General features: G+C 58.6%; 9 protein-coding genes across 9 annotated transcripts; 5 read left to right on the top strand and 4 right to left on the bottom strand.

Annotated features, from left to right (window-relative positions):
• Window positions 1-230: 230 nt before the first annotated feature.
• BDZ90DRAFT_206018 (U6 snRNA-associated Sm-like protein LSm7) lies at window positions 231-643 on the top strand (the record flags this gene model as incomplete). Its single annotated transcript, XM_025503954.1, has 2 exons — window positions 231-324; window positions 450-643. Coding segments are annotated over 2 exons (288 nt in total), but the record flags the coding sequence as incomplete, so codon positions are not given.
• BDZ90DRAFT_230452 (hypothetical protein) lies at window positions 497-2,344 on the bottom strand. The gene is made up of 3 exons (XM_025505474.1): window positions 1,959-2,344; window positions 729-1,863; window positions 497-645 (listed from the first exon to the last, which is right to left on the bottom strand). Exons 1-2 carry the CDS (start codon window positions 2,016-2,018, stop codon window positions 973-975), a joined length of 951 nt encoding a protein of 316 aa, XP_025364201.1. The 5' UTR covers window positions 2,019-2,344; the 3' UTR covers window positions 497-645; window positions 729-972.
• On the bottom strand, window positions 2,251-3,758 carry BDZ90DRAFT_230449 (vacuolar protein sorting-associated protein 26). The gene is made up of 6 exons (XM_025505473.1): window positions 3,404-3,758; window positions 2,990-3,323; window positions 2,816-2,922; window positions 2,574-2,733; window positions 2,430-2,495; window positions 2,251-2,344 (listed from the first exon to the last, which is right to left on the bottom strand). The coding sequence occupies exons 1-6, from the start codon at window positions 3,645-3,647 to the stop codon at window positions 2,326-2,328; spliced, it is 930 nt and encodes a 309-aa protein (XP_025364200.1). The 5' UTR covers window positions 3,648-3,758; the 3' UTR covers window positions 2,251-2,325.
• Window positions 3,759-3,960: 202 nt separating this feature from the next.
• BDZ90DRAFT_258499 (rhomboid-domain-containing protein) lies at window positions 3,961-5,128 on the top strand (the record flags this gene model as incomplete). Its single annotated transcript, XM_025508078.1, has 3 exons — window positions 3,961-4,544; window positions 4,624-4,970; window positions 5,064-5,128. 3 exons carry the CDS (start codon window positions 3,961-3,963, stop codon window positions 5,126-5,128), a joined length of 996 nt encoding a protein of 331 aa, XP_025364199.1.
• A 236-nt stretch (window positions 5,129-5,364) lies between these two features.
• On the bottom strand, window positions 5,365-12,313 carry BDZ90DRAFT_273522 (hypothetical protein). Its single transcript, XM_025508805.1, has 6 exons — window positions 7,957-12,313; window positions 7,598-7,702; window positions 7,129-7,205; window positions 6,947-7,050; window positions 6,414-6,844; window positions 5,365-6,338 (listed from the first exon to the last, which is right to left on the bottom strand). Exons 1-6 carry the CDS (start codon window positions 12,154-12,156, stop codon window positions 5,649-5,651), a joined length of 5,607 nt encoding a protein of 1,868 aa, XP_025364198.1. The 5' UTR covers window positions 12,157-12,313; the 3' UTR covers window positions 5,365-5,648.
• Window positions 12,314-12,872: 559 nt separating this feature from the next.
• On the top strand, window positions 12,873-15,072 carry BDZ90DRAFT_230446 (MFS general substrate transporter). Its single transcript, XM_025505472.1, has one exon. The coding sequence runs from the start codon at window positions 13,189-13,191 to the stop codon at window positions 15,028-15,030; it is 1,842 nt and encodes a 613-aa protein (XP_025364197.1). The 5' UTR covers window positions 12,873-13,188; the 3' UTR covers window positions 15,031-15,072.
• A 1,622-nt stretch (window positions 15,073-16,694) lies between these two features.
• On the top strand, window positions 16,695-19,273 carry BDZ90DRAFT_225889 (Opi1-domain-containing protein; the record flags this gene model as incomplete). The annotated part of the gene is made up of 3 exons (XM_025504683.1): window positions 16,695-17,124; window positions 17,194-17,603; window positions 17,681-19,273. The coding sequence occupies 3 exons, from the start codon at window positions 16,695-16,697 to the stop codon at window positions 19,271-19,273; spliced, it is 2,433 nt and encodes an 810-aa protein (XP_025364196.1).
• Window positions 19,274-19,447: 174 nt separating this feature from the next.
• BDZ90DRAFT_230444 (hypothetical protein) lies at window positions 19,448-21,281 on the top strand. Its single transcript, XM_025505471.1, has 3 exons — window positions 19,448-20,051; window positions 20,152-20,668; window positions 20,747-21,281. The coding sequence occupies exons 1-3, from the start codon at window positions 19,492-19,494 to the stop codon at window positions 21,173-21,175; spliced, it is 1,506 nt and encodes a 501-aa protein (XP_025364195.1). The 5' UTR covers window positions 19,448-19,491; the 3' UTR covers window positions 21,176-21,281.
• Window positions 21,282-21,638: 357 nt separating this feature from the next.
• On the bottom strand, window positions 21,639-23,144 carry BDZ90DRAFT_210545 (hypothetical protein; the record flags this gene model as incomplete). The annotated part of the gene is made up of 2 exons (XM_025504073.1): window positions 21,639-22,261; window positions 22,322-23,144. Coding segments are annotated over 2 exons (1,446 nt in total), but the record flags the coding sequence as incomplete, so codon positions are not given.
• Window positions 23,145-23,442: the final 298 nt, after the last annotated feature.

Here is a 23,442-nt window from a genome sequence, read left to right as displayed (position 1 = left end):
CTTCGTCGACCGCTCGTTATCACGTCGACAGCTTCACCAACGCTACCGACCTTGACCGTCCTGCTATCGTAATGGCAGACAGAGGAGGCAGAGGTGGTGCAGCCCCACGTGGAGGACCGCGTGGTGGTGGCGCTTCAAACAGAGGAGGAGGGCGAGGAGGAGCCAGACCAAGCTCAGGCAATGGTGGAGGGCAAGGATCTTCCAAGCAACAGAAGTCAGAGGGAGGGCAACCGCAGCGCGAGGAGAGGAAGAAGGAAGTCATCCTTGACCTCGCCAAATTCGTTGACAAGAGGATCAGGGTCAAGTTCCAAGGAGGGAGAGAGGGTGAGTTGGTCGCCGACGCGGGGTGGATGATGAAACGATGCTGCGTCGTAGAAGGCAGAATGCGCTCCTCTAGAAGCGGTAAGACAGAAGCTGAATACTGCTCCACAACCTCCTCGACGCACCAGTTCAAGGCATTCTGAAAGGCTACGACCAGCTCATGAACCTAGTGATGGACGACGTGACTGAGTACCTCGCTCCAGTCGACGAGGACTCATCAACAGCTGGAGGAGAGAGGAAGACGCGTCAATTGGGTCTGGCAGTACTGAGGGGCACGGCGTTGACTATTATCAGTCCGGCGGATGGGTTTGAGCAGATTGCCAAGTGAGTAGATGCGCGGTCAGGCCGATCGCGGGGGGGAAACGACGAGCAAGTTGAGCTGACCGGCTACCCTTTCGCATTGACAGCCCATTCGTGAGCGCCGAGTAGATGAGATGACAACATCAAACAAAAGGGGTGGGCACTATCCGCTGCTTGTGCTGCAATCCACATCACAGACTTGCACTCCCATTCAGATGATGATGGTGATGATGCTTAGATTGCTTTATCGCCACAGAAGGAGCAATTTTGACGTTCAACTTGATTCTCCCCGCTACTCATCATTCTCTTCCCCTTCCACGCTCCCGCACCTCCCTGTGGTATCGTTTTTGCTCACTTGGCAGCCGTCGTGACAGGCGCATTGGTCCCAGCAGCTCCGGACGCTCCCCCTCTCTTCCTCTCGTCCGCGATCCTCTTTGCCTCCTCGTGCACATCACTGACGCTCTTCGTTGTCTTGGTGTACAGATCATGGATACGCGGCTGGTTCATCAAAGAGTTGTAGTAGTCGGTCATCTTCGCCCAGACAAAGTCGGTGCGACTCTTGACCTCGGGGCGGTCAAGCTGGCTCTGCACTTGGGCTTGGACGTGGCGGATGAGCGAGGGCTGCTGAGCCGTGCCCGCTGTGGCAGCTGCTTCCCCTGCAGAGTCTGGTGCGGGGACAGTGGTGGTGAACTTGTCCTCTTGCCCAGCGGTAGTGCCAGGCAGAGGCGTGGCAGTCGCGTCCTTCTCTGCTGCGGAGCTGGCAGCAGCTGGGCCAGAGGGCGTACCTTCAGTCTTGGTTGTAGTGGGCTCCTTGGACGAGCCCTTGACCACTCGCTCGCCCAATTGACGGTCCAGTGTGGAGAGGTAAGACTTGAAGCGCTCAGACAGACCATGCTGGTTGTCGAGTGCGATTGCGCGTGAGGTCACCTCGTCGGAGACGTGGTATCCATGAGCGAGGATCTCGGCCACAATGGCGGTGCGGGGCTTGTCTTCCTGTCCCATCGAATTGGTGGGAGTAGTGGACCCAGGAGCGGCCGTCCCTGCTGCAGTGGCCGAGGGAGCAGTAGCGGATGCTGCGCCGGGGGCGTGAACGGTGAGGGGAGAGCCGTCAAGAGACCCGCCGTGCAGCATGGCGGCAGTGCTGGCCGCGGACTCCTTGGCGAAGGTAATGGTTGCTTTTTGCTTGTCGCCATCGGGTGAGACGTCGATGCTGTTGACAGAGCCGCAGAAGCTGAAGAAGTCTGCGGGCGATGAAGGGTAGCGGGCAGAGTCAGAGGCATTAGCAGGTGGACGAGAGTGAAGCGCGGTAGTAGTGATGGGCCGCTCGTCAACTCACCCTCGATGGACTTCTTTGCCGTGTTGGCAGAGATGTTGGTAACGGTGACGGTGGTCGACATGATTGGTTGGGAATTAATTGGTGTGGACGAGAAGTAAGAAACAATGACAGCACGAAGAGCGGCGAAGTCCAGAGTAGGGGTCGAATATGCCTCCACCGCCCAGCCCTGCACCGCAACGGACGCATCGACAGCGTGGAGAGGAGCGACGACGACGACGACGGCGGCGCCGCACGAAGCCCACCTGCCGCACTGCCACGGCGGGCAAGCAAGCTCATATCAGCCTTCTTTCAGACCCGGGTGAAGACGATGCGGTTTGGCGCACTACAGAGGCAACGATACATAGAAGGAGAGACAGATGAGACAGACATCAATTGTCGGGTATGCGGCTGCAAGAGGCGCGCGAGGGGAAAAGACAAGGTCAGCGTCTTGCTCGGAGATCTTCGTATCTCTGCCGCCAGCTGAGCTGCTCACTAAAGGACTGCCTCTTGCTGCTTGAAGTACCGCCTGTTCTCGTCGTCTACCAGTACCAGGTTGAGGCTGTGCGTGGGTGCGAGGGCGAAGGCGCACTTGTGAGCATAGCCATTCCCCACCAGCACTTGCGCTTTCCTTACTCACTAGTACCTCGTCGAGAACCTCTTGGCCACATCCCTGAACGTCGGCGTCAAGTCGAAGCCGCCCAAGAAGAGTCGAATGGGAATCGTCTCTCCTCGTACGGGCGCTCCATCCATGATCTCGAATTTGGTAATCGTTTCTGACTCGTTGTACTGATTCGGCGCTGCGGGCGGGGGAGGAATGATGAGGGGAGCATTCAGGTGAGGGCGCGAGGCGAGGACTTGCACTTTGCATTGCATACGCACGAGTACCCGTCGTCTCCCTTCGAATGATGCTGAGCTCCATATGCTTGATCTTGATTCGTACGAGGAGGAAGTAGATCTTGCCTACGATGACGTCCTTGAGGTGATACCTGGGGGTAAGACGGCCAAGGCGATTAGCATGAATTTCAGTGTGATCGTCGCCCTCGCCTCACTTACTTGCTCTTGTTGTACTCAAACTCGATATGCAGACAATCCTCAATGCCCACCTCCATCTTCAAGGCATTGTTTACCTCCGGCGCAATCCTGTAACTCTGTACAAAGATCTCCTTCTCCTTGATCAGATCCCCACCGCTGGCCATTCTCCTGTTCATGGTGATGCGTAGAAAGTAGCGTAGCCGTACATTGATGCCATGGTAGGATTCGTAGGGTTTCTCTACGTTGGGAAAGGAGAAGGGTAGAACGACGGAGGGCGCATTTGAGGGGGTTGGGGGTGCAAGAGACCGTGAGAGGGATTGGAAGGGGTGGTGCTGATTTCTGTCGTAGAAGAGCTCTGCGAGTGAAAGGTCGTGTCAGAAGAAGCAGGTCCGTAGCAATGCATTATCAAGCTAAATGCCGCTGCAGCCTACCCACCTATCCCCCCGACCAACTCAATTCTGATCCCATCATGTGCCCACTTCTTGCCATCTCTGCTCCTGATGACCACTTCTCCTTGCACAGTCTCGCCATCAAAGTAGACGGGGCAAATCTCCTTTCGGTCCTTTTCGATTTTGACCTCGACCTGCTTGCGCGTCTCGTCCGTCGAGACGTTGCCGTCTAGTAGGCGCACATCGACGTCGAGGGACGAAGTGAGAAGGGGTGTAAGCCACGACGCCATGCCTGCGATGGCGAGCGAGCGATGGCGACGACGGCGACGGCGACTTTGTCAGACGTAAGGTACGTCGTCAAGGCGGAGCTGAAGGCGAGGACGGGGAAGGAAAGGAGGAGGTCAAAGCGTCGCTCGATGCGCTCTCGACTCGACCCCGCGTGGCTGAGGGCTCGCTCACTCACCTCTCGAGTGTTGGTCTCCGCTCCCGTTCCGCTGCCACTCGATGCTGGCCGCCTGCATGACGGACGGGGACAAAGGGAGCATTACACGACACTCCCCGCCATGAAAGCATGATATCTTTCATCTTGACCATTCAAAAGGCATGTCACGAGGGCTGTTGTCGAGCAGAGGTCTCTTCCTCCCGCTCAACGGGCTGAGCTGCCTTGCAGCGCCATCCAGTGCGGCTAAGCCCAGCTTCTTCAGACCGAGCCATTCCTGGCAATTCAGCAGCGGTCAACCTCTTCATGCTGCCTCATCCTCGCCCATTCTCGAAGCCCTGCAGCGCTTCAGTCTCGCGTCGAGGATAAGCAGGTCACCTGCGCCACAGAAGCCTTCATCATCCAGGCGCGTTCCTTTGCCTTCGTCTTCCCAATCGCATATCCCTCCACGACCCACCAGCAGCAGCCCTTCCCCGCGCCCACCACGGTCCTCTGGCGGCAACGGCAACGGTGGTAGCTTCCTTGCCTTCTCGAACAGATACCAGACCTCTTTGGTCGTAGGTGGCCTCATCCTCATCAACATTGCCGTCTTTCTCGCATGGCAGTACGCGACCTATTCCTGGACAGACTACAAGGATCCGCGTCCGTACCTCTGGATGGAACGCAACTTCCTTGCTGGGCGGCCTAACTTGGATGGCGGGAGGTGGTGGACGTTGATCACTTGCGCCTTCAGTCAGAGCCACCTCGAGTAAGTATGGTCAAGGGCGGCCGAAGTAGTGGACCGCTGCAAATGTATGCTGACCTCTCGTCGCCACGCACTGCCGCAGCCACTTCTTCCTCAACATGTTCACCCTCACAGCAATGGCTCCGATAGTCGCACAGCTCATAGGCCCACCAGCTCTCCTCTGTCTCTATTTTGGTGCCGGACTTTCTACTTCGCTCACATCCATCCTCTGGCACGAAGCCCGCCAGAGCAAGGGACCCCACATGTCTCACGGTGCAAGCGGGGCCGTCTATTCTATTCTGACTACCTTTGCCTGCTTGAGGCCAAGGATGGACCTCTATCTCTTCTTTGTCATGCCCGTGCCCGCCTGGCTGGCCATGACGGGTATCTTTGCTTGGGACTTCTACCAGGCTGTTTATGAGGGAGGAGGAAAGACGGACAACGCTGGACGTGAGTGCGAGCGGCCTCGGAGGCAGGAGTGGCGTCCTGTGATGGCTGATGATGATGGCTAACCCCTGCTTTTGCACGCTGACCCCGTTTCAGATGTCGGAGGCGTACTGACTGGTTTGGCCTACTACTTTCTGCGATTGCGAGGCCGGGGCATCTGAGGAGACACACGCTCACCACTTCAGAAAGCGCGACAACGCAGCGAATAGCCGCAGAAGCGCCTGCAAAACTCCCCTTTGAGGTCAAGACTCGGCGCTACAATGCTCGCCATTTTCGATCGCTGCTAGCGACGTGTCGCCGGCGGGTCAATCGCGCCATGAGATCCCTACGTGGAGCAACGAGCTGTGGCTGGCCAGTCTACTCTGGTCTTCGATTGACAACACGATTCATTCCGCGACATCTTCCGCTGGCTCACGGACGCCGCGGCGCAATGGATGGAGTCGTCTTGCGCACCGACAAGTCTAGCTGGAGCTCACGGCAGGCGGCGCCTGACCACTCCGAGCAGACGGCAAGAGGCAGGGCAGCGAGGCGAAAGGGTGCAGGCGAGAGACGATGCGGTAACGGAACGCATATAAATACGAGGTAGTGTCTGTGATACAAAGATGACCGTTCGAGGCGAGAGACCCTCCGAAGAGACCGCTGAGAAGCTAGGATGATCGGCGCGCAAGGCTACGACGGCATTTACAGGAACAACACACCGCCCATGAGACCGGCGAGCCCCACGCAGGCAGCGAGGCCGACGTGAGCAGCCGTGGCGGACGAAACGAAGGAGTGTGGGCCGTTTGCCTGCGTCGTCGTGGGCGTGTTTGCAGCTACGCGGTTGCCGCCGTCGCTGGACGAAGGGCGAGCGGTCGTCATCGAGGAAGTCGACGACGAGGTACTGGTGGACGTGGTGGACGAGGAAGTCGTGGGCGAAGTGCTCGAGCTGGACGAGGACGACGAAGAGCTAGACGGCTGGTTGCTGCTCGATGACGCCGTGTTGGTGTTTCCTGCCGATCCGCCGAAGGGGTTGGCTCCCAAATCACCATAAAGCTGGTTGCCCGGAGTCTGCGAGCACATGCTCGACTGTGGCGGGGCATGAGGAGCCGGAACCTGCGCGCCCGTCTTGGTCATGTCCTGAGCAAAGTAAGACCCGTCGTAGAAGGCGATATCCTCAGCGTCATTCGAGTCGCACGTCTCAAAGTAACCGGTGGGATAGTTGGCGGGCATATTGAAGCCACAGCCCAGCACATCGTACGTGTGGCGGCAGAGAGACGTGGCACGATCACCGTCGTAGCAACCGCGGATGCAGAATTCCGAGTCGGAGAGGAACTCCATCCATTCGTGAAGCTGGTTGCATTTGCCGTTGGAGCAGTGGAAGAGGAGACCGCCCTGCGCGTGAGAGAGACGACGGTGGAGATGGTCAGCTTGCGGGCTACTATAGACGTCGACGAGCCGCGCACTCACCTTAGGGTTGCCAGTGCCGTCTGCTCCGTGCGGGTCAAGCTCTCCTCCAGCGTCACCAGGCGTGACATTGATCTTGGTGAAATCACCATGGCCCGTCACCTGAACGTAGTGGGGCGCATACACAAAGCTCGCACCGGTAATTGTTCCCTCAGGGATCAATCGCGTGCCACGTCCAGACTTGGTGCAGTAAGAGACAGCGTCCCCCTCGTGATCACTGACGCTCCCCGGCACAGGCGGGCCAAAGAGGCAAAAATCGGTGAGAGAGTTGATGTAGGCGTTTTGGCACTGCGAGTTGGCATTGCTCCCCGTACCGCACTTGTTTGTACCGGTCTGCGGTCCCTCAGTCTTGTCTGGCAGGCCGGAGGGGGAGGCGACGTACGAGGCAGAGTACTGGGCTGAAGACTTGGATGAGAGGAGGGCGAGAGCGGCCGCTGTCGCCAGAGTGAATGTCGATGGGTTGAACATGGCGGATCAGAGCAGAGCAGACCGGAGCAGAGGAGAGCGTTGAGAGTGGATGACGAGAGCGGTTAGACCTTGGGAGACAGGGGCCGCTGGCTGGAAGAAGAGTGCTGCACTGGTTTTTCTAAAGTAGTTGAGCAGCGGAGGCGACGGCGTCAATTGAGGGCCGAGGTGGAAGCTGATTTGGGATCGGGTGTAAAGAGGGCCTTGGGACTCGTGACGGGGGTGCGGCGGCTTGATATATGGCCCGTCTTACGGCAACGTAACGTAGCTGAAGCTGTCGGCAGGTTGCGCTTCGACGACTGAGATCCGACGGCAGCAAGAGGAGCCAGCCTACGGCCAGTCTATGTCCAGCGGCAAACACGACGGAACGAATGACCCTGAGCTTAGTGAGCCTTTTGCGAATTGGGTCGTCGATGAGCAAAGCAGCTGGCCATCGTAGTGCCCTCTCTCTTCGTCGTCGGACTTGCTGCGCAGACGGAAAATCGACCTCGCCTCGCAGTCAAATCGCGGCAACAGATGCAGATGCAGACGGACGGACGGACGTGAGAGAACGATCAACATGCAGAGCAAAGCGCGGGCGACAGCGGAGACAGAGCCCTGGAGCAGTGGGGCCCAGGGCGATGGATGCGGCGGATGATTGAACCAGGCACATGCCGAAGCAAGATGCGCCACTAAGAATGGTCGACAGCGAAGAAGAAGGGCGGTCAGTAGCTCAGACACACCAGACAAGCTCGGTACGACAGGTCAAGCGCGGAGACGTGGTAGCCATCGGCATCGTCCGCTGATCGCCGAGGTGATGCAAACACGTCAACGATGGCCGCCGTAGGCTAGAGACGGCACCGTAGGACGGCATCACAAGACGGCATCATAGGACGGCATCGTCGGATCAGACCAGAGCAACATACCGCCGTTGCCGTAGGCTCGCGCCAGTCATTCCAAATTGCAAGAGATGATAGAGAAAGCTACAGATTGTGTGCTGGCTGGGCTGATCCTGACGCTCCCCCTTGCTCTTCCGCATGCTTTACCCTTTCCCATCGACGCCGCACGCTCACCCGGGCAGGGCCCAAAGCAGCTTGCTTACCCCAGACAGGTTGCGAATATGTAAAGGCAGACGCTCTTGGGTATACTCGAACAGTGGTATCCTGTAGCCTCCCATCTCCACACCGGCAGTCAAGTCGACCTGCAGGTAAATCTGACCCCGTTCAGCTAAGAATGCCCTCACCAGCTGGTCCAGTCTTTGGCCTAGAGTAACGAGGCATTGCCCACTTGCCTGACCGGGATTGCTCGGCCCTGAGCCTGGAGAGACGCGCAGGGCAGCCCCCTCTGACCACTTCATGGATGCGCTTCCAAAAGGCTTGCCCTTGTACCTCGCAATAAAGGACAGCGACGTGAGGTCGATCGGCACCATGAGCGGGTTTGAGATGGCAAAGACGCACTCCACCGCGTTGGCTGTAAGCACCTTGGCCCCCAGCGTGATCTCGATGCTGGCAATGAGCATTCGATCGACGAGGGGCTTGAGGTCGAAAGACAGACGCAGCGACGATAAGGCGGGTCGCATAGCTTCGACCTCTGTCGACTCCTCGTCGCCGCGGATCTCAAGGTTGGTGACCTTGCCCGAGAGGAAATTCGCGGGGAGCTGGCGAACGGCCTTTTCTTCTGTCTCTTTGGGGTAGTAAAAGAACTCGACATTCTTGAAGGCGCAGGGCCCCGAAGTTAGGCTGAATGGCCCACTGTCTCCGCCAACGTACGCTCGTCCTACAAACGCGCCACGGTAAAAGGCAGCGAAGCTCAGGCCTGTGTCGGGCAGCTTGAACATGACGTTCTTGCTCGGGTTGTTCAGGAAGAGATCGAAAGTGACCTTGAGCCTCTCCGGCGTGCCATCGACGACTTGCAAGCCCGTATAGTCTGTGGGCGAGGTGCGCAGGGCCCGCATCCCTTTCATACGCAGCTTGTGCTCTGCACCGAGGTCGACGTGGCATGGCATGATGCCCAGCGCCGTCCTGACTCGTACATGAGCGACGCCGAGCAGAGAGATGCGGTCCGACTCGTCGCTCTCAAAGACGTGTTTGATCATACGTGAGAAGGCATCGCTGCTCGTCTGGACTTCGAAGCTGGACAGGGACAGCTTCAAGATGCCAGTCGCAAACTCGACTTCGCTGTCCGATCGTGAGTCTTTGCGTCGGCGCGATCCGGCCCTCTCTTGTGACTCGAGGACTTGAGATTCAGCTGCCGTGCCTTTACCGACCACAGTACCGTCGAGCAAGATGGTTACGTCTGCTTGAACGTGCTCTATGGCGACGTCGATTGGGAAGGGGACCTCGTACTTGACCAAGATGGCTCCCACCTCGAGTTGCGGCTCACCGTGACGGGGGAAGGCAGCAGTGAGAGTCTCGAGCTCGATTCTCTGCACAACGTCGTGAGGTCCGTGTCGAATGGTCACCCCCAGACGCAAATTCCTCAGCGCAGCATTAAGCCACTCGACGGATGGATGGGCTTCGCGATGGCTGCCCATCGAGGCACTTCTTGCCATACTACCCTTTTGCGCTGGCAATCGACCGACCACCGCACTCTGCCCTCTGACAGCGAGCTGAACGCTCTTGTTGGCCAAGAGATCGGACGCCAAGCTGCCGAGTCGCTCCATATCTGGAATGGCGTAGATGAAGCCCTTGACCCGGACTGTGGTACTCTGCCCACGCGCGAGGAGCACGTCTCGCATTGTGATCTGACCGATCACAAGCTCGTCCACGAGAAGCTCGGCTTTCAGTTTGGCGAGGAAGAGGGTGATGTCGCTCATATTAGGCAAGGTCACCGTAGCCTTGAAGCCCAACGACATAGCGTCGGTGCGTAGACCTGTCTGGGCAGCCATCGAGGGCGAAAGAGGCTCCTCGCCGAGGATGTCAAAGTCCTCTGCCGCTACATCCGGGAAGTTGCCAAAGCCTCTCAGGGTGATCTGCTTCGACAGATGTGGGTGGAAGTCGGAGCCTCCAGCAGAGACTCTGATACTGGGTGCTTCGAGAAGCCAGGTCGACGTCTCTTCTTCAAGTAGAGCGCCGACAAAGGCAGCAAAGTCGTCTACGGATGATTGTCCGTGCGCGGGCACGATGTTCACCTCTCTGACCTCTTCGCACGTTTTGCCAGGCTGGATCTGAAGCGGCCCATTGACGTAGAATAGTGCCGCTGTATGGCCCTTACGCTCCCCGTGGGTCCAGACGAAAGCAAGACCGTATTCTAAGCTGACCTCAGCTGCTATCGGCCCGAAATTGGACAACTTCAGTGCGGCTGTCGCTACCATACCGTTAGCGGTCAGATCGTGCACATCGATGGCGCCAACTTGTATGTTGCCAGCTTCTACGAGCTCGCTGACCAAAGGCGCACCCACGCGAGGGACGATCCAAGCCGCTGTAGCCCCTGTGATGGTGATGGCGAGGGACCGTTGTGTAAAGTCGATTCCGGAAGGAATTGTGTAGCCGCCAATGGATACATCTTCGATGCTGACCACGGCGCTGACGCTCAAGTTGGAAAGCGCCTGCGTGAGGAGAGGGGCAAAGTCCTTTGTTGGCGCGTCGCGCGGTCCTCCCGAGGGCACCGTCTCCCGACGATCAGCAAGATCGAGCACCCTGTTGAATTCCTCGCCTAGTTCGACGCCCTCTTTGCGAGCCGAAGCCCTCAGCAGCCTGATCAAGACGACGGGGTCCTCGTTGAGGTCAAAGGGCAGCGTCACTGGAACGTGATCGTTCGGTTGAAGTACGATGCCCTCCCAATTGTCCGGCGTGATGATCCGGCCAAGCTCTGCAGCTCCATTAGTATGATCGCCATCTTCCTCGCATGCCCTGACCCTGAGCTTCCGTACGTGGATGGCCGCGCCAAAGCTATTGCGAAGCGTTGTGCGGATGTACGTAGAGTCGCGAGCGCTTTCGACTTGGTGGGAGCCAATGGAGTCTGAGCGACTGCGAGACGTATTCGAGTTGCCGCCGTGAATGGACAGCTCATTCTCTGCTTTGAGCTGAGCACCGTCCAAAAGGCGAGCCTTGTCGCCAAGAGGCGGGAGCGTGGCCCAAATCGCGGCTCCTCGGAAAGCCTCTGCCATCCACGGCGCGTCAGAGAGGGGTATTGACTCGGTCTCCATCGCTACAATGGTGCTGGGCTCATTCTGCAAGAGCGAAGTGAAGAGGCCTGCACATGCCTTGGCCTCACGAGAATCTGGCTGCAAGTTGGTAGGTATCCGTATGACTCCCTTTGCCTGGACCTCATTGTTGCAGCCAATTTTGAGCAGTGTGTCCGCTAGCGAGAGATGTCCGACGGAAATGTAGGGATTGCTAGTACCACCTGTCGGGAGGCACAGAGCAAAGCGCAACTCGCCGATCTGGACACTCAAGGGAGGCAGGCCCTTGACGGCTTTGGGTATGTTGAGGTTTACAGTAGCTGTGATGAAAATGCCTTGCTCGGGATCGCCGCCGATGATGTCGAGGTTGCTGGCGATCAGAGTGCCAGGCAGGCGCCGGGTCTCTCCGTTGCTGTCCACCTTGAAGTTCCTTGAGCGGTAACGAGCCAGAAAACCTCGCGGCTCGTAGGACGACGCTTGTGACGGCGTTTTGAGCAGAGGTGCTCCAAATTCGGGGTATCGTAGGGCATCGCCCATGTTGCCAAGTCCACCGAGAGGCACGACCTTTTCCATCTCCAGCCCAGAAAAGGTGAAGCCGTATGCCTTGATCTGGACGCCATTGGCTCTGAGGATGATGGGAAACATTTGGTCCACCGGCGCTTGTATCAAGGCGCGTGCGAAGGCGCCTACCTGAGACACCGCAGCTGGGCTATTATCAAGGCTCAGGGTTGTGGCGCCTGCGCTGACTGCTGGTGCACAGGGCGTGACTTTGAGGTCTCCGAGAGAAGCCGTCGCGATCACCTCGCCCGCTCTTGATTGCGCCTTCGCCGACGAGACCGCAGACAGCTTGCTCAGTGGCGAATCGGAGGGCCAACAGAGCTCGGTGACGCCCTTGAACTTGAGCTTCGCTTTGAGTGGTAAAGGGCCAGTGCTCAGCTCGGAGACCCTGAGATGGACAGAGGCCGTAAGACCTTCGGAAGACAGCGGCTGCTTCACGTCGAGAACGGTCAGGTCGAGAGTCGCAGAGTCAATGAGTCTCGTGACAATTTTGCGTACGAATGGCAGCCGTGAGAGGCCCTTGCTCTTGGACCGATGCGAAGGGCCCGATGGTCCCTCGCCGAGATCAGCGGCCACGCCATTGCCATTTTGCTCGTACGAGTCGGGTTGCAACGCGGCCATCGCGGGCGCGAATGGTCGGGGAGAGGAGGATAGATGTGCGGATGAAGGAAGAGGGAGGAGGATGTGAGCGGGAGAAAGGTAAGATGTGGTGCGCAGCAGAGCAGACCGCTCCCCTCGAGCTCTCGCTGAGCTTTCCGGGTCTAGGTCGTCGTCTTCGTGGAGTGCGGAGAGAAAAGAAGCTTCAGGGCAAGACGCAGTCGAGGAGCTGTCCCTCCGTCTTTGCGAGCCGCAAGGATGGCGTCAAAGCGCTGCAGGAAGCTTGGTCTCCATCGTGCGGGGCGGGCGGCACGCCAGTGCGTGCGAGTACAGCGGCGTCCAGGACTTTGTTCACTCGAGCCCCTTTCTCACGCGCTCAGACAGTGAAATGGGGCAGGCTGCACTCCACAAAAAGACGAGCTCCTCAAGCGCTCGCTCAAGGCGAGGCCTTTGCTCGCTCCATGATCATCGTCGATGCGTGGGAAAGCAGCCGAGCAGTGTGGAGACCTGGGTCCCACGCTCAGTCAGTCACATTTCATTGCATCGCGGTGTGACGGCGGCAAGAGCTCTTGCGTGCGTCATGCCTGCCTTGATTTGATAGAAGCAGAGAAGCCTCGGCGAGAACGGGCGGGCGGGACGATCACACGACATGCTCCTGCGCAGAGTCAGTGGGCGTCCATTCAGAGGGGGGGGGGGGGGGGAATCTGTAGTCGCTGGTAGCCTTGAATCAAGTCCGTACTCCATCCCTTCATCTTCCCGCCTCTCGTAATGCAGGCCATTTCTATACCCATGTCCCTCGTTGTGTTCCTGAGCATCGACCCGATTGAATGAGACCGGCCGGCAATGGCGGCGATAGACTGGCCCCTCCACGCACCGACCGAACAGATCCGACGATGGCCCTTTTCTCTGCGAGATGGCCGAGATGCCTTACCGCAAGCAAACTAGTCAAGTCGACCTGGTAAGAGCGCGAGCAATCAGTTCAAGGGGGTCGAGCGATCTTGGCTCTGCTTTGCTTTGAAAGCTTGCCGTCACTGCCACCACGCATGAGTCATCAAGATGGCCGCGCTGCAACACCAGCAGCATGCGGATGTCGAGACGCCCGCCACAGAGAAGCCGACTGAGGGAGGGGCCAGTGGTGGTGGTGGTGGTGGTGGTGGTGGTGTTGAGAGCCAAGATGGTAGCGCCAACACCCATCACGTCTCAGGCGCTACGACGCCCACGATCGTTGCGGACAATGACCCTGTGCGGGGCTTCAATGCGCAAACGAACTACCTGCCTCGCCGCAACATCATCATCGTCTTTCTCGCGTTGGCCATTGTCATCCTCACGGTCCTCATGGATCAGACGACCTTGGCAGTCTCTGCACCTATCATCGGGTCAGATCTGAATGCTGGCAGCCGCACGTCCTTCATCTCAGACAGCTATTTCATTACAGCGACCGCTTTCCAGCTCATCTACGGCCGCGTCTCCGACTTCACAGGGCGCAAGCCGCTCCTGCTCTTACTACTCGCCATCTTCTTCATCGGATCGCTCGGCTCGTCGCTCAGCCCGGAAATCATCTCCCTCGTCGTCTTCCGAGCGTTCACGGGCATAGCAGGAGGTGGCGTCATCACCGTATCACAGATCATCATCTCGGACGTTGTCTCGTTGCGAGAGCGTGGCAAATACCAAGGCGTGCTCGGCGCAGTCGTTCTCGTAGGCAACGGTCTCGGGCCCATCGTTGGCGCCGTTCTTGCTCAGAAAGCGACGTGGCGAGACCAGTATCGCATCATGCTGCCCCTCTCAGCAGTAGCGGGGGCGATAGCGTGGCGATTTCTGCCTCTCAAGAAGGTAGAAGGAGACTGGAAGCGCAAGGTACGCGCAATAGACTGGACCGGCGCTGCCCTGTCGCTTGTGGCCACGCTCCTCGTCGTGCTGGGCTTGAGCTGGGTTGGCGCATACACTTGGGTCAGCACTCACGTCCTGGTGCCGCTGTGTATCGGCGTCGTCGTAGCTGCGGTCTTTGTCCTTTGGCAATGGAAGGGTTGCACCGAGGACCGCCCGCCGCTGATGCCCCTCTCGATGTACAAGAACTCCATCGTCGTTGGAGCGTCGATTACGCAGACGATCAATGGGTGGATCCTATACTCGCAGCTCTTCTACCTTCCACAGTTCTACCAGCTTGCGTATGCATATACGCCAATCCCGGCCGCAGCTCTAACCATCCCACTCCTTTGCATCCAAGCCTTCTCCTCAACGGTATCAGGCTTCATCGTCTCGCGTACAGGGCGATACCGAGAGGTGCTCTTGGCCGGCTGGATCTTCTGGGCCGTTGGGCTCGGCCTCATCTCGACGCTGAACGAGACCTCCGGCAAGGGCAAGCAAATCGGCTTTGCCATCCTCACAGGCGCAGGCAGTGGTGCGACGCTCCAGGTCGGCTTGGTAGCCCTTCAAGGCGCCGTGCCTCGCAAGCAGATGGCCGTGGTGACTGCTACACGCAACTTTCAGCGCAACCTAGGGGGAGCGCTTGGCCTGGCCATTGGAGCCTCGATCATTAGCACTACGGCAAAGCACGATCTGAAGCCGCTAGGATGGACAAGTGCTATGATCAAGTCTGCGTTGGACAATCCTGCTCAAATCTCCTCGTCAGCCTCTGCCAATCGCATCGACCCGGCGCGGATTGAGCAGCTACGGCGGGCTTACGTGCGAGGCTTCCACATCCTCTTCGATCTCTTTGCAGCACTGGCAGCTGTGGCCTTCTTTGCTACGCTGTTCTTGCTACGACACAAGAGCGTGGACCGCGATGATGATAAGCAGCTCAAGGAGGACGCCAAGGCGGCGATACGGCAGGCCAAAGAGAAGGACAAGGGAACGAGCGACCCTCCTGCTTCAGCTGCTGTCAGGGCGAAAGATACGTGAGATAGATCCTTCAATGCATCATAGATGAAAGATTTCGAGTTGCGTACGTGCGTGCGTGCGTGCGTGCGTGCGTGAGTGCTTGCGCCCGTGCGTGCCTGTTTGCAGCCTCGGAGTGATATCGATTTGGGACTGGATCTCGTCGTGTGAAAGGTGATGAAGACCCTCTTATCGCCGACGCCGCTGACGCCGACGACACTGCTGCTTCGATGACTGTCAAGGGAGAAGAAGCCTTCACTTAGCCTGAAGTGGAATTCAAGAGGCGCCTGTCAAGGGTGGTGACCGAAAGCGGTGGCTTGTGGACGCTGTGGTCCCGAGATTGAGCGGCGGCAATGGTCGCAATCACGAGCGCCTTCCGAAGCAGCAGCCCAAAGGTCATGACGGCATCATGTCACATTCATCGAATCGCACAACCTTGCATACTGTCCGAGCCACTCGGACCTCGCTCCGACTCTCTTTCCTCGGCGTTGCTATGTGTGGAAATCGAGCAACCCGAGGGTAGCTGCTGCTGATCTCTTTTTACATGGCCGCCCGTGGCCATCGGGCGTTTTCATACGCGGACTGACGAGCGAGCGAGAGTGCGACGAAGGGGGGCGCGAGGTCAGCAATGCGTGGCCGCCGCTTTCAGCACGCTCGAAAGAATTGTCTGACCTGAGATGGCGAGTAGTGCGATAGCGACGACGTCGACACCCTTGTCGTCACCGAGACGGGGGTTTGAATGCGACGACAACAACTTCTCTCATCTGTCCATATCATCATTACCACTACCTTGCGTCTCATTACGCCAGCGTCTTCTTCTTGTTGCTCAATTTTTTCACACGGCGGAACAGCGAGCAGCGAGCTTTCCCCAGAGCCAATCAAGCAGACGTCGGTCGTCGTCTTGCCGCACAGCCAGGCCTCCGCACCCCGCCGCCGCCGCCGCCAGTCGCCGCGAGTCCCAGTCCCACGGCAGCCAGCAGCCGCAAAGCCAAAGGCCACTAAGGCGAAGCACACGCACATAAACTGCACTCGCCCCGCCTGCTTAGACAGCCCAAGGACAAGGACAAGGACAAGGGAGAAGGGGTTCAAGCTCTCTCTGGCTCATCAGCGGCTTGGCAACCCCACTACCAGCTTCAGCTTTAGCGCGCCCTTGGGCACTTCTCCGAAAGCGTAGCTGCCTAGCCATCTTGTGACGTCGTCTACGAGCTCATCTTCATCCTCGTCTTCCGGCATCATTTTGCTACTTGGCCATAAGCTGGTCAGACGCTGCGTAGCACCGTCCAGTACCTGCATCCATTCGTTCATCGCAACTGCCTCGCTCTATTGCGAGGGTGCCGAGAAGGCGACGAGTAGAAGCAGCAACCTACGCAAGCTACGCCGTCGTCCAAGGCAAGCAAGGTTTCTCTTCTCAACCTTACTACTAGGCTACGTCACATTCTTTCATCTTCTTCCCTTGGACCTTGCCTCATCTACCCCGCACTCTGCTCGCAGTTTCAGGGCAGACGAGACGTCAGTGCCTGCCTCATTGCGGCCCGCAAGCCCCCCTTCGCCCTCAGACTTTGACGTCGGTTTCAGACGCCCAAGACCTGTGAAAGGCGCGCGACATTCGGCAGCAAAGAGGGCTTAGCTTACGCTAGTAGCGTGCAATCTTCAACTGCTCCTCGCTACCACCGACGCTCATTGACAATATGGCGCAGCAGGGCGAGACCAGTCGACGGCAGAGCAGCAAGACGCCCGAGGCCACTTCCTCTTCAAGAGGCTCTCCGTGGTCTCGAGCAATGGAGAGGCAGGAATCATTGACAGAGGAAGAGGCAATGTGGATGAGAACGAGGGAAGAGCAACATCACGATGCGCCCAGCGAGGCGCCGACACCTGCGGCTACCGACGTTCCAGAGACGCCACTACCTTTGCCTGGGATGGAGGGGTCTTCAACACCAGCTGGGAGAGCAACGAATCTCGATGCAGAGGACGAAGATGTGAGGATAGCAATCATGGCGCTTGGAGCCATGAAGCATCTGGATGGGAGGAGCGGGGGAGATCCAGCAGGAGGAGCAGGAGGATCGCATCATCAGCAGCAGCATCGTGCAGCAACGCGGCAAAGAGATGGTAGCAACGCCTGTGAGTATGAGAGGCGTCTTCATCGAGAGATCAGGGCTGTAGACTGACTCACGGCGCACCTTTTCACAGCCCACACTGCAGGCTCATCCATTGTGTCGACGTCGTCCGTGAACTCGACCGCCATCTCGTCGCCCATCTCTACACCGCTCACCGAGTCGATCACCACTCCAGACTGCAGCGTCACCTCTCAAGCACACTTTGGCGGCGGCAGCAGCAGCAGCAGCGTAGCCGGGGCCAGCACAAGCAGCAATGCCGGCGCTGATGCAACACAGTCCTTCAAAAGGGCGGCTACTCTCGCCGACTTGCCGCCTGACTTTGAATTTCCTGCCATCATCCAGGACGAAGATGGGAATGAGGTAGAGGTGGATCGCGAGATGATGAAGGATGCGGATTTCCTCAATAGGGTCAGCCACCTGCCAATGGTCAGGGGAACGTTGCGCGCCTACGAGATTGGCAAGCAGAAGAGCAAGATTGTAAAGGTGAGTGCACGAGAAGCGGCGAGATCATGTGCGCAATGAGCTCACATGAAAGCCTGCCTCATTATGCGCGCTCGCAGTACGGAGGCGACCTCGTCGAATCCTCAGTCAAGGCCATCTCACGCCCCGTCGTAGACCGGCTGGGCGCATCGCTAGGCGGCAAGGGCAAGGAACAGCTCGACGACTTTGCTTGTCGCCAGCTAGACCGCCTTTATCCACCAGGCAATGCTGCAGAGAAGCAAGTTATGGCCGAGTTGGACGAGCGAGAGCGGACAGAGTGGGCGCACATGGACGACGAGGAGAGGATGAAGCGTCGTAAAGCGTATTGGGCACTGCATATGGAGGAGAAGGAGAGGGAGATGGTCGTCAACGAGCTGCGGCAGCGCAAGGGGAAGGGAAGGGCTGAAGGGAGCGAATCGACGCTCCAACCGCAGACGTCGCTCTCGTCATCAAGCGCCCTCGCTTCAACATCGGCTCCACTCACCGGCGCTTCAGCAACGCGTTCCTCCGTCGACGACGGCCGGGCCGCTTCGGGTCGTGCCCTCGTGGAGCAGGCCACAAAGAATGGCACAGGAAGCAGGTGGGGCTCAATGCTAGTCGAGGCAGGCGCGACGGCCGGCGGCCTCTCAGCGGCAATGAGTGAGGAAAGCATGAAGTCACTCAAGTACTGCCTGCAGTGGTTGCAATACGCAACAGCGCACATCGAGCACCAGATTACCGTGCTCCGCGACCTCATCGTCAAGCTTAATCACGGAGAGCTCGAGCTTACGTCCCCGGCGGCGCAAAACTTGTCCCAGATCAAGGGGGACGTGGTCACGACCATCAGGAGCGTGGTGGATGTAGTGGGCAGGTACGCGGGAGGAGCACTGCCAGAGCCGGCGCGCGTTAGCGTCAAAGCCTTCATTCTCAGCCTGCCAGCGAGGTGGGCAACGGTCAACCGCGCTCCAGCGACGAGCTCGTTTGGGGGCAGCCCGGCAAGTCCCTCCTTCTCGCCCGCGCATGGGACGCCTCGAAGCGGCAGCAACGGCGGCCCATCGTCCACTCCATCGGCATCGCAGGACCTCACATCCGCCGCCGCCACAGCTCAAGCTGCAAATCGCGTACTCACCCTCGCAGTCGAGTCGCTGGACATCTTGCGCTCCGTGACAGTCGTCGTCGGAGAGTCGCTCGATCGGGCTGATCTCTGGGTTGAGCGCCTGCGAATGTTGGGCCTACAGAGGAAGCGTCAGCACGAGCACGAGGTGACTGGAGGTGCGCCTCACAGCATCGAGGCTCCTGGAGGAAGTGCCCCGCATTGGGAGAGTGCGAGGGGCTTGTCGAGCTACCGCCGGGGCTCTGTCGGTGCGGGATCAGATTTGTCCATGGACACGTCTGCTTCGACGAAGAGGAGGAGGATGCGCGCAATCGAGGGGGGCGCTGGGCCTGTGATGGAAGAGGGCGCTCACCATTCGCAGCTGGCTGGCACGCCCATCGCAGGAGCGGGGAGCGCCATGGGTGCAGGGAGCACTTCTGTAGCGTACAAGAGCGGCGGCGCGGGAGCAGGTTCGACGAATACGGCGGCCAGTCGAAGGCGCAGGGGTGTTCCAATGGCTTCGCAGAGGAGCTCCGGTGGGCCAACGCAGGGTGGGGGCGCTTCGACGCCGAGTTTCGAGTTCAGGCGGGAGCTGCCTTGACCGAGGGATCACATCCTGGGAGGTGTACCTCTTTCTTTCGTTCGCTTTGCTTGTGTGTGTACCATTATGCAGAAGACAGGCTGGCTGAATTCATATCCAGTATCATGATGAGAAGAGTTGCTCCCGCCTGGCCAGTCCGCCCTTGGCCGTCCGTGCGCCGCGTTGCGTTGCTTTTGCTTTCCTGCTTTCCTTCCTCGCCATCGTCTATTTGGCCGAGAATGGCGTCGATGATGCTCGCCGGGACATCGGGAGGCCTTTTCAGGCGATCAATAACCTCGCCAAGGTGCTTGACTGTCATCTCGAGTCCAAGACCAGCTGCATATAGTCGAGAGCGGCCGCCTACGACCTCATCCGGCTTCCACAGCAGCGCCGTCGCCTTTTCCTCCTCCTCCTCCTCCTCCTCCTCCTCACCACCACCACTACCGCCGGCATCATCATGGACTGACTCCATACTCAGCCTGATGGACCCAGTCGTACCATATATACACGCTCTGCCTGACTATCTCCACCTTTCCGGTCCACACAGCTACGCCCTCAGCATTGTCCTCCTCACATTCGTGCTGCGAAGCACAGTCACGCTCCCCTTCCAATTGTGGGCACGACGCCGGCAAGCAAGGCTGCAGGAGGAAGTCATGCCAAGATGGAATGTGCTGAAGGGTAGAGAAGGACTGCCCTTGACGAGGATGAAGTTGGCGAGGAGGGAGGGAAAGAGTTTTGAGGTGTACAAGGCGGAGTTAGAGGAGGAGTTGCGAGAACGACTTCGCGCTTTGATCAAAGAGTGCGTAAGTGGCAGCAGAGAGGCCAAGAGATGATCGAGCTGACGCTGCCGCCTTCGTACTTCCCCCGCTCACCTCGCTCGCTTCACTCACCTCGTACAGACATCGCTGCGAGCAATGGAAGACGCTCCTGATCCCTATATCCGTCTCTCTACCCCTCTTTGTCGCCACAACCATGGCGCTGCGGCAAGGATGCCTTCCTCCCTCGCCCCTACTGGGTGAAATCTTGCCATGGTGGTCCCCACCCGACGACTCCCTTGTGCGCTCTTTTGAGACCTCAGCACAGATGCTCCGCGACCGCGGGATGGACCCAGAGGCTCTAGCTGCGCTCAGCAAGCCAACGGGGCCTACGCTGGGCGACAGGGATTCAACTGTGTTGGGACCTGTAGCTGTGGGGATGCTGAGCATGTTGAATGTTGAAATTGGAGCGAGAGCTAGAAGGAAAGGCTTGGAGGACGCCAAGGCAAAGAGGGAGGGTCAAGGGAAGGAAGAGGGCAAGGAGAGTCTGGGCGATGTAGCGATGAGGGTGGAAAAGGCTGAGCTGGTCTCTAACGCGATCGCGACGGGGATGAGGGGTTTCTCCATCCTGTTCATCCCCATCAGCTTGAATGCACCCGGGGTGAGTGGCTATTCTTCGCGGCTGCAGCTTCCACTTTCCGAAGCTGAGCCTACATCTCCCTTCCTCATCCACGCGCAGGCCCTTCTCATCTATTGGCTCTCCTCCATCAGCTACTCACTAGGCTACAATGTCATTACCTCCCTCCTCTCGGCCCGACAAAGGAAGCTGCGTCTCGAGGGCTCGGCGCAAGAAGCCGAGTCTTCGCGCGTGGCTGGGATCGAGGAGCAGGTGAGGAGTGAGCTGCGCGAGATGGAGGAGAAGTCGAAGCTGCAGTTGAGCGGGGATGTGATGGGTGGCCAACCCGCTCCGCAAGCGGTGAATACTGCCACGGCGAAGGATGCAACGGCAGGAATGCATGATGGCGCAAACACTGCTGGCCCAACTCGACCTCCGGCGAGCAAAAACTCAATAAGGCCACCGCCTGCCGTAGCCAAGCCCAATCCATCGGCCACTTTCACTTTCCCTCAAGCACCGGAGCGAGCAGCAGCAAAGAGGAAAAGAAGATGAGCGGAGAGAAGAAAGATGAAAATTGAAGACATTGGTATAGATGATGTGACCAGAGATGAGTGTAATGTAATGATACAAGATGCGATGATGTCAGGTTCATGAACGGGCGACTTCACTTGCGCCTGGGAATGAAGAGGCTCGGCGTGGAGCCTGCACCCCCGCCAGTCATCGGAGGGCTGCCCGCTTTGCCGTTGTTGCTGCGCTGTTGCTGGGAATGCTGCGGTGCTGGCCTCGCAACGGGACGAGAAGCTCCATTTCCACCATTGAGTACGCGTGTTCCAGACGAAACGACGACCGTGCTGCTGCTTGCGGGCTGAGCAGACGATACAGCTGTGCCCACTGTCGGTGCAGCGCTTCCACCGGCTTTACCAGTGCCTGTCGCCACTGAATTTGCAGCTGCGCTCGTACTGTTTGCGACTCTTTTCGCGTCGCTCCATGGCGTCTTCCCCTTTTCATTCTCCAGTTTCCACTTCACCAGATCCAAGCTAGCCTTCGCATCCTCTAGACTCGAATGCCCATCCGTACTCATGCCCGCCTGAATTGTTCTCCCCAGCAAGCGATACGCCAGATCCTTCAGCTTCTGCCTGTAAGGAAAGCCCTTGATCGGATGAGGGAAGAGCAGGGCCGTATCACACAGCAGCGGATGCAGGAGGCGCAGAGCTCGAAGGTCATTCTCGAGGCCGTGTCCCACCAGTAGGGTGGTGGGGCTGATGTAATGGGTGAGGGTTTGGCGGATGACGGGAAGGGAGGGGATGGTGGGATCTTGAAGTTGAGCTGTGGTCACCCCGGAGAATTGCAGATTCGTGTCGACGAGTGTGGTGCGAGGACGACAGAGAGAGTCGTAGATTGCTTTGCCTCCTTGGTCAATGAGCGTCACTCGCGTGAGGGATAGCCCACCGGTCGTGTAGCCAAGTTCACAGTCCAATGCCACAATCTCAAGGCGGGTGCTCTTGGCTTCTTGCCGCTCCTCGTTGCTGAGCTGTTCATCCAGCTCCTGCGTGCTCACAAAGCCCTCACGACGATGCAGCTGTGCGACGTCTTCCTCCTTGAAAACGTGTGGTCCCACGCAGCAGGTGCGATCTCCCTCTACACTTTGTGATGGCCCGCCACCAAAGGATGCAAGCTGAGACAAGGTGATGCCAGAACTAAGCGGCGCCTCCACGCCGCGCCCACAGCACGTCCAGACCTGAACACGATGGCGCACCCCGGCGGTGGGGTCCCGTTCAAAAGTCTTCTTGCCCCAATGGTAGTGGCAGGCGTGCATGTCTTGGCCTGTCGTGGAATCTGAGGGGCCGCCTTGGCCGACGATGAAGGGCTTGCGACAGCGATCGCATTCTTTCTGTTGCCCGTGGGCTGAAAGTTCGGAGGAGCCAGCACCCCATGCTGCATCGGCGGAGGTGGACGATTGTGCCGCTGCGGCCTCTTGCTTGCCATCTCTGGTGGGCACCACGTCGAAGCCAAATTCGGCCAGGCGCCTGTCTGGGCAGATGAGGTCTGCGTCTTTCAGCTTGGTAACGCTCAGCTCCGTCTTGATACGACGCTCCTCACTGCGGCGCTTCTCGTCCACCGCAGCGTTCGTTCCCACCTCGGTGCACAGCGAACGCAGCCGGGTCGCCAAGGCTGTAGCAAGCTCGGTATGGTCGTTGGCATCGCCGTTTGGCAAAATGGAGAGCGCCTCGCTCAAGCAGCGTTTGACGGCCTCAACGTCCCTCTTCTTGATGCCTACTGCCATTGTCACGATGCTCGAGCGGTAGCTCATCTTGGTCGCCCTGGTCCAAACATCGCGCTCCTGTTGTAAAGCATCCTGCGAGGCGAGGAGATGCCCCGCATCTTTCACTTTTGGGTCTGCGGACTCGAGGAGCGGAGCATAGGCGATGCAGAAGTGGTCGTGGAGCGTTTTGAGACAGGTATTGCGAGAGGTGAGGAGGATGGGCGAGGTGCGCGAATGCTGAGCTGGGCTGATCGTAGGGGGTCGGCGGCTGATGGTGGTCGATGAGGCGGTGGCGGAGGCAGAGGAGGATGACGCAGCGGCTGTCTTCGATGAGGAGGTGTCTGAGCTTGCAGATAGGGCTGAAGTTGTCTTGTTGACTCGCTTGTGACTGACAGTCGTCCACCCCTCGTCGTCTTCGCCATCTACGCTCACTTTGGTAGGCATAGTCGTGGGTTTAGCTTCCTGGCGCGCTGCCCTATCACCAGGTTGATACGCATTGACCCTCTGCCTCTTGCCCAACAATTGTGAGCTCAGCGATCCAAGCTGCGACGACGAG

Source organism: Jaminaea rosea (genome assembly GCF_003144245.1).
Source record: "Jaminaea rosea strain MCA 5214 unplaced genomic scaffold BDZ90scaffold_2, whole genome shotgun sequence".
Taxonomy (NCBI): domain Eukaryota; kingdom Fungi; phylum Basidiomycota; class Exobasidiomycetes; order Microstromatales; genus Jaminaea; species Jaminaea rosea.
The sequence above is the reverse complement of the archived record's forward strand: the minus strand, read 5'-3'. Positions and strand labels throughout refer to the sequence as shown.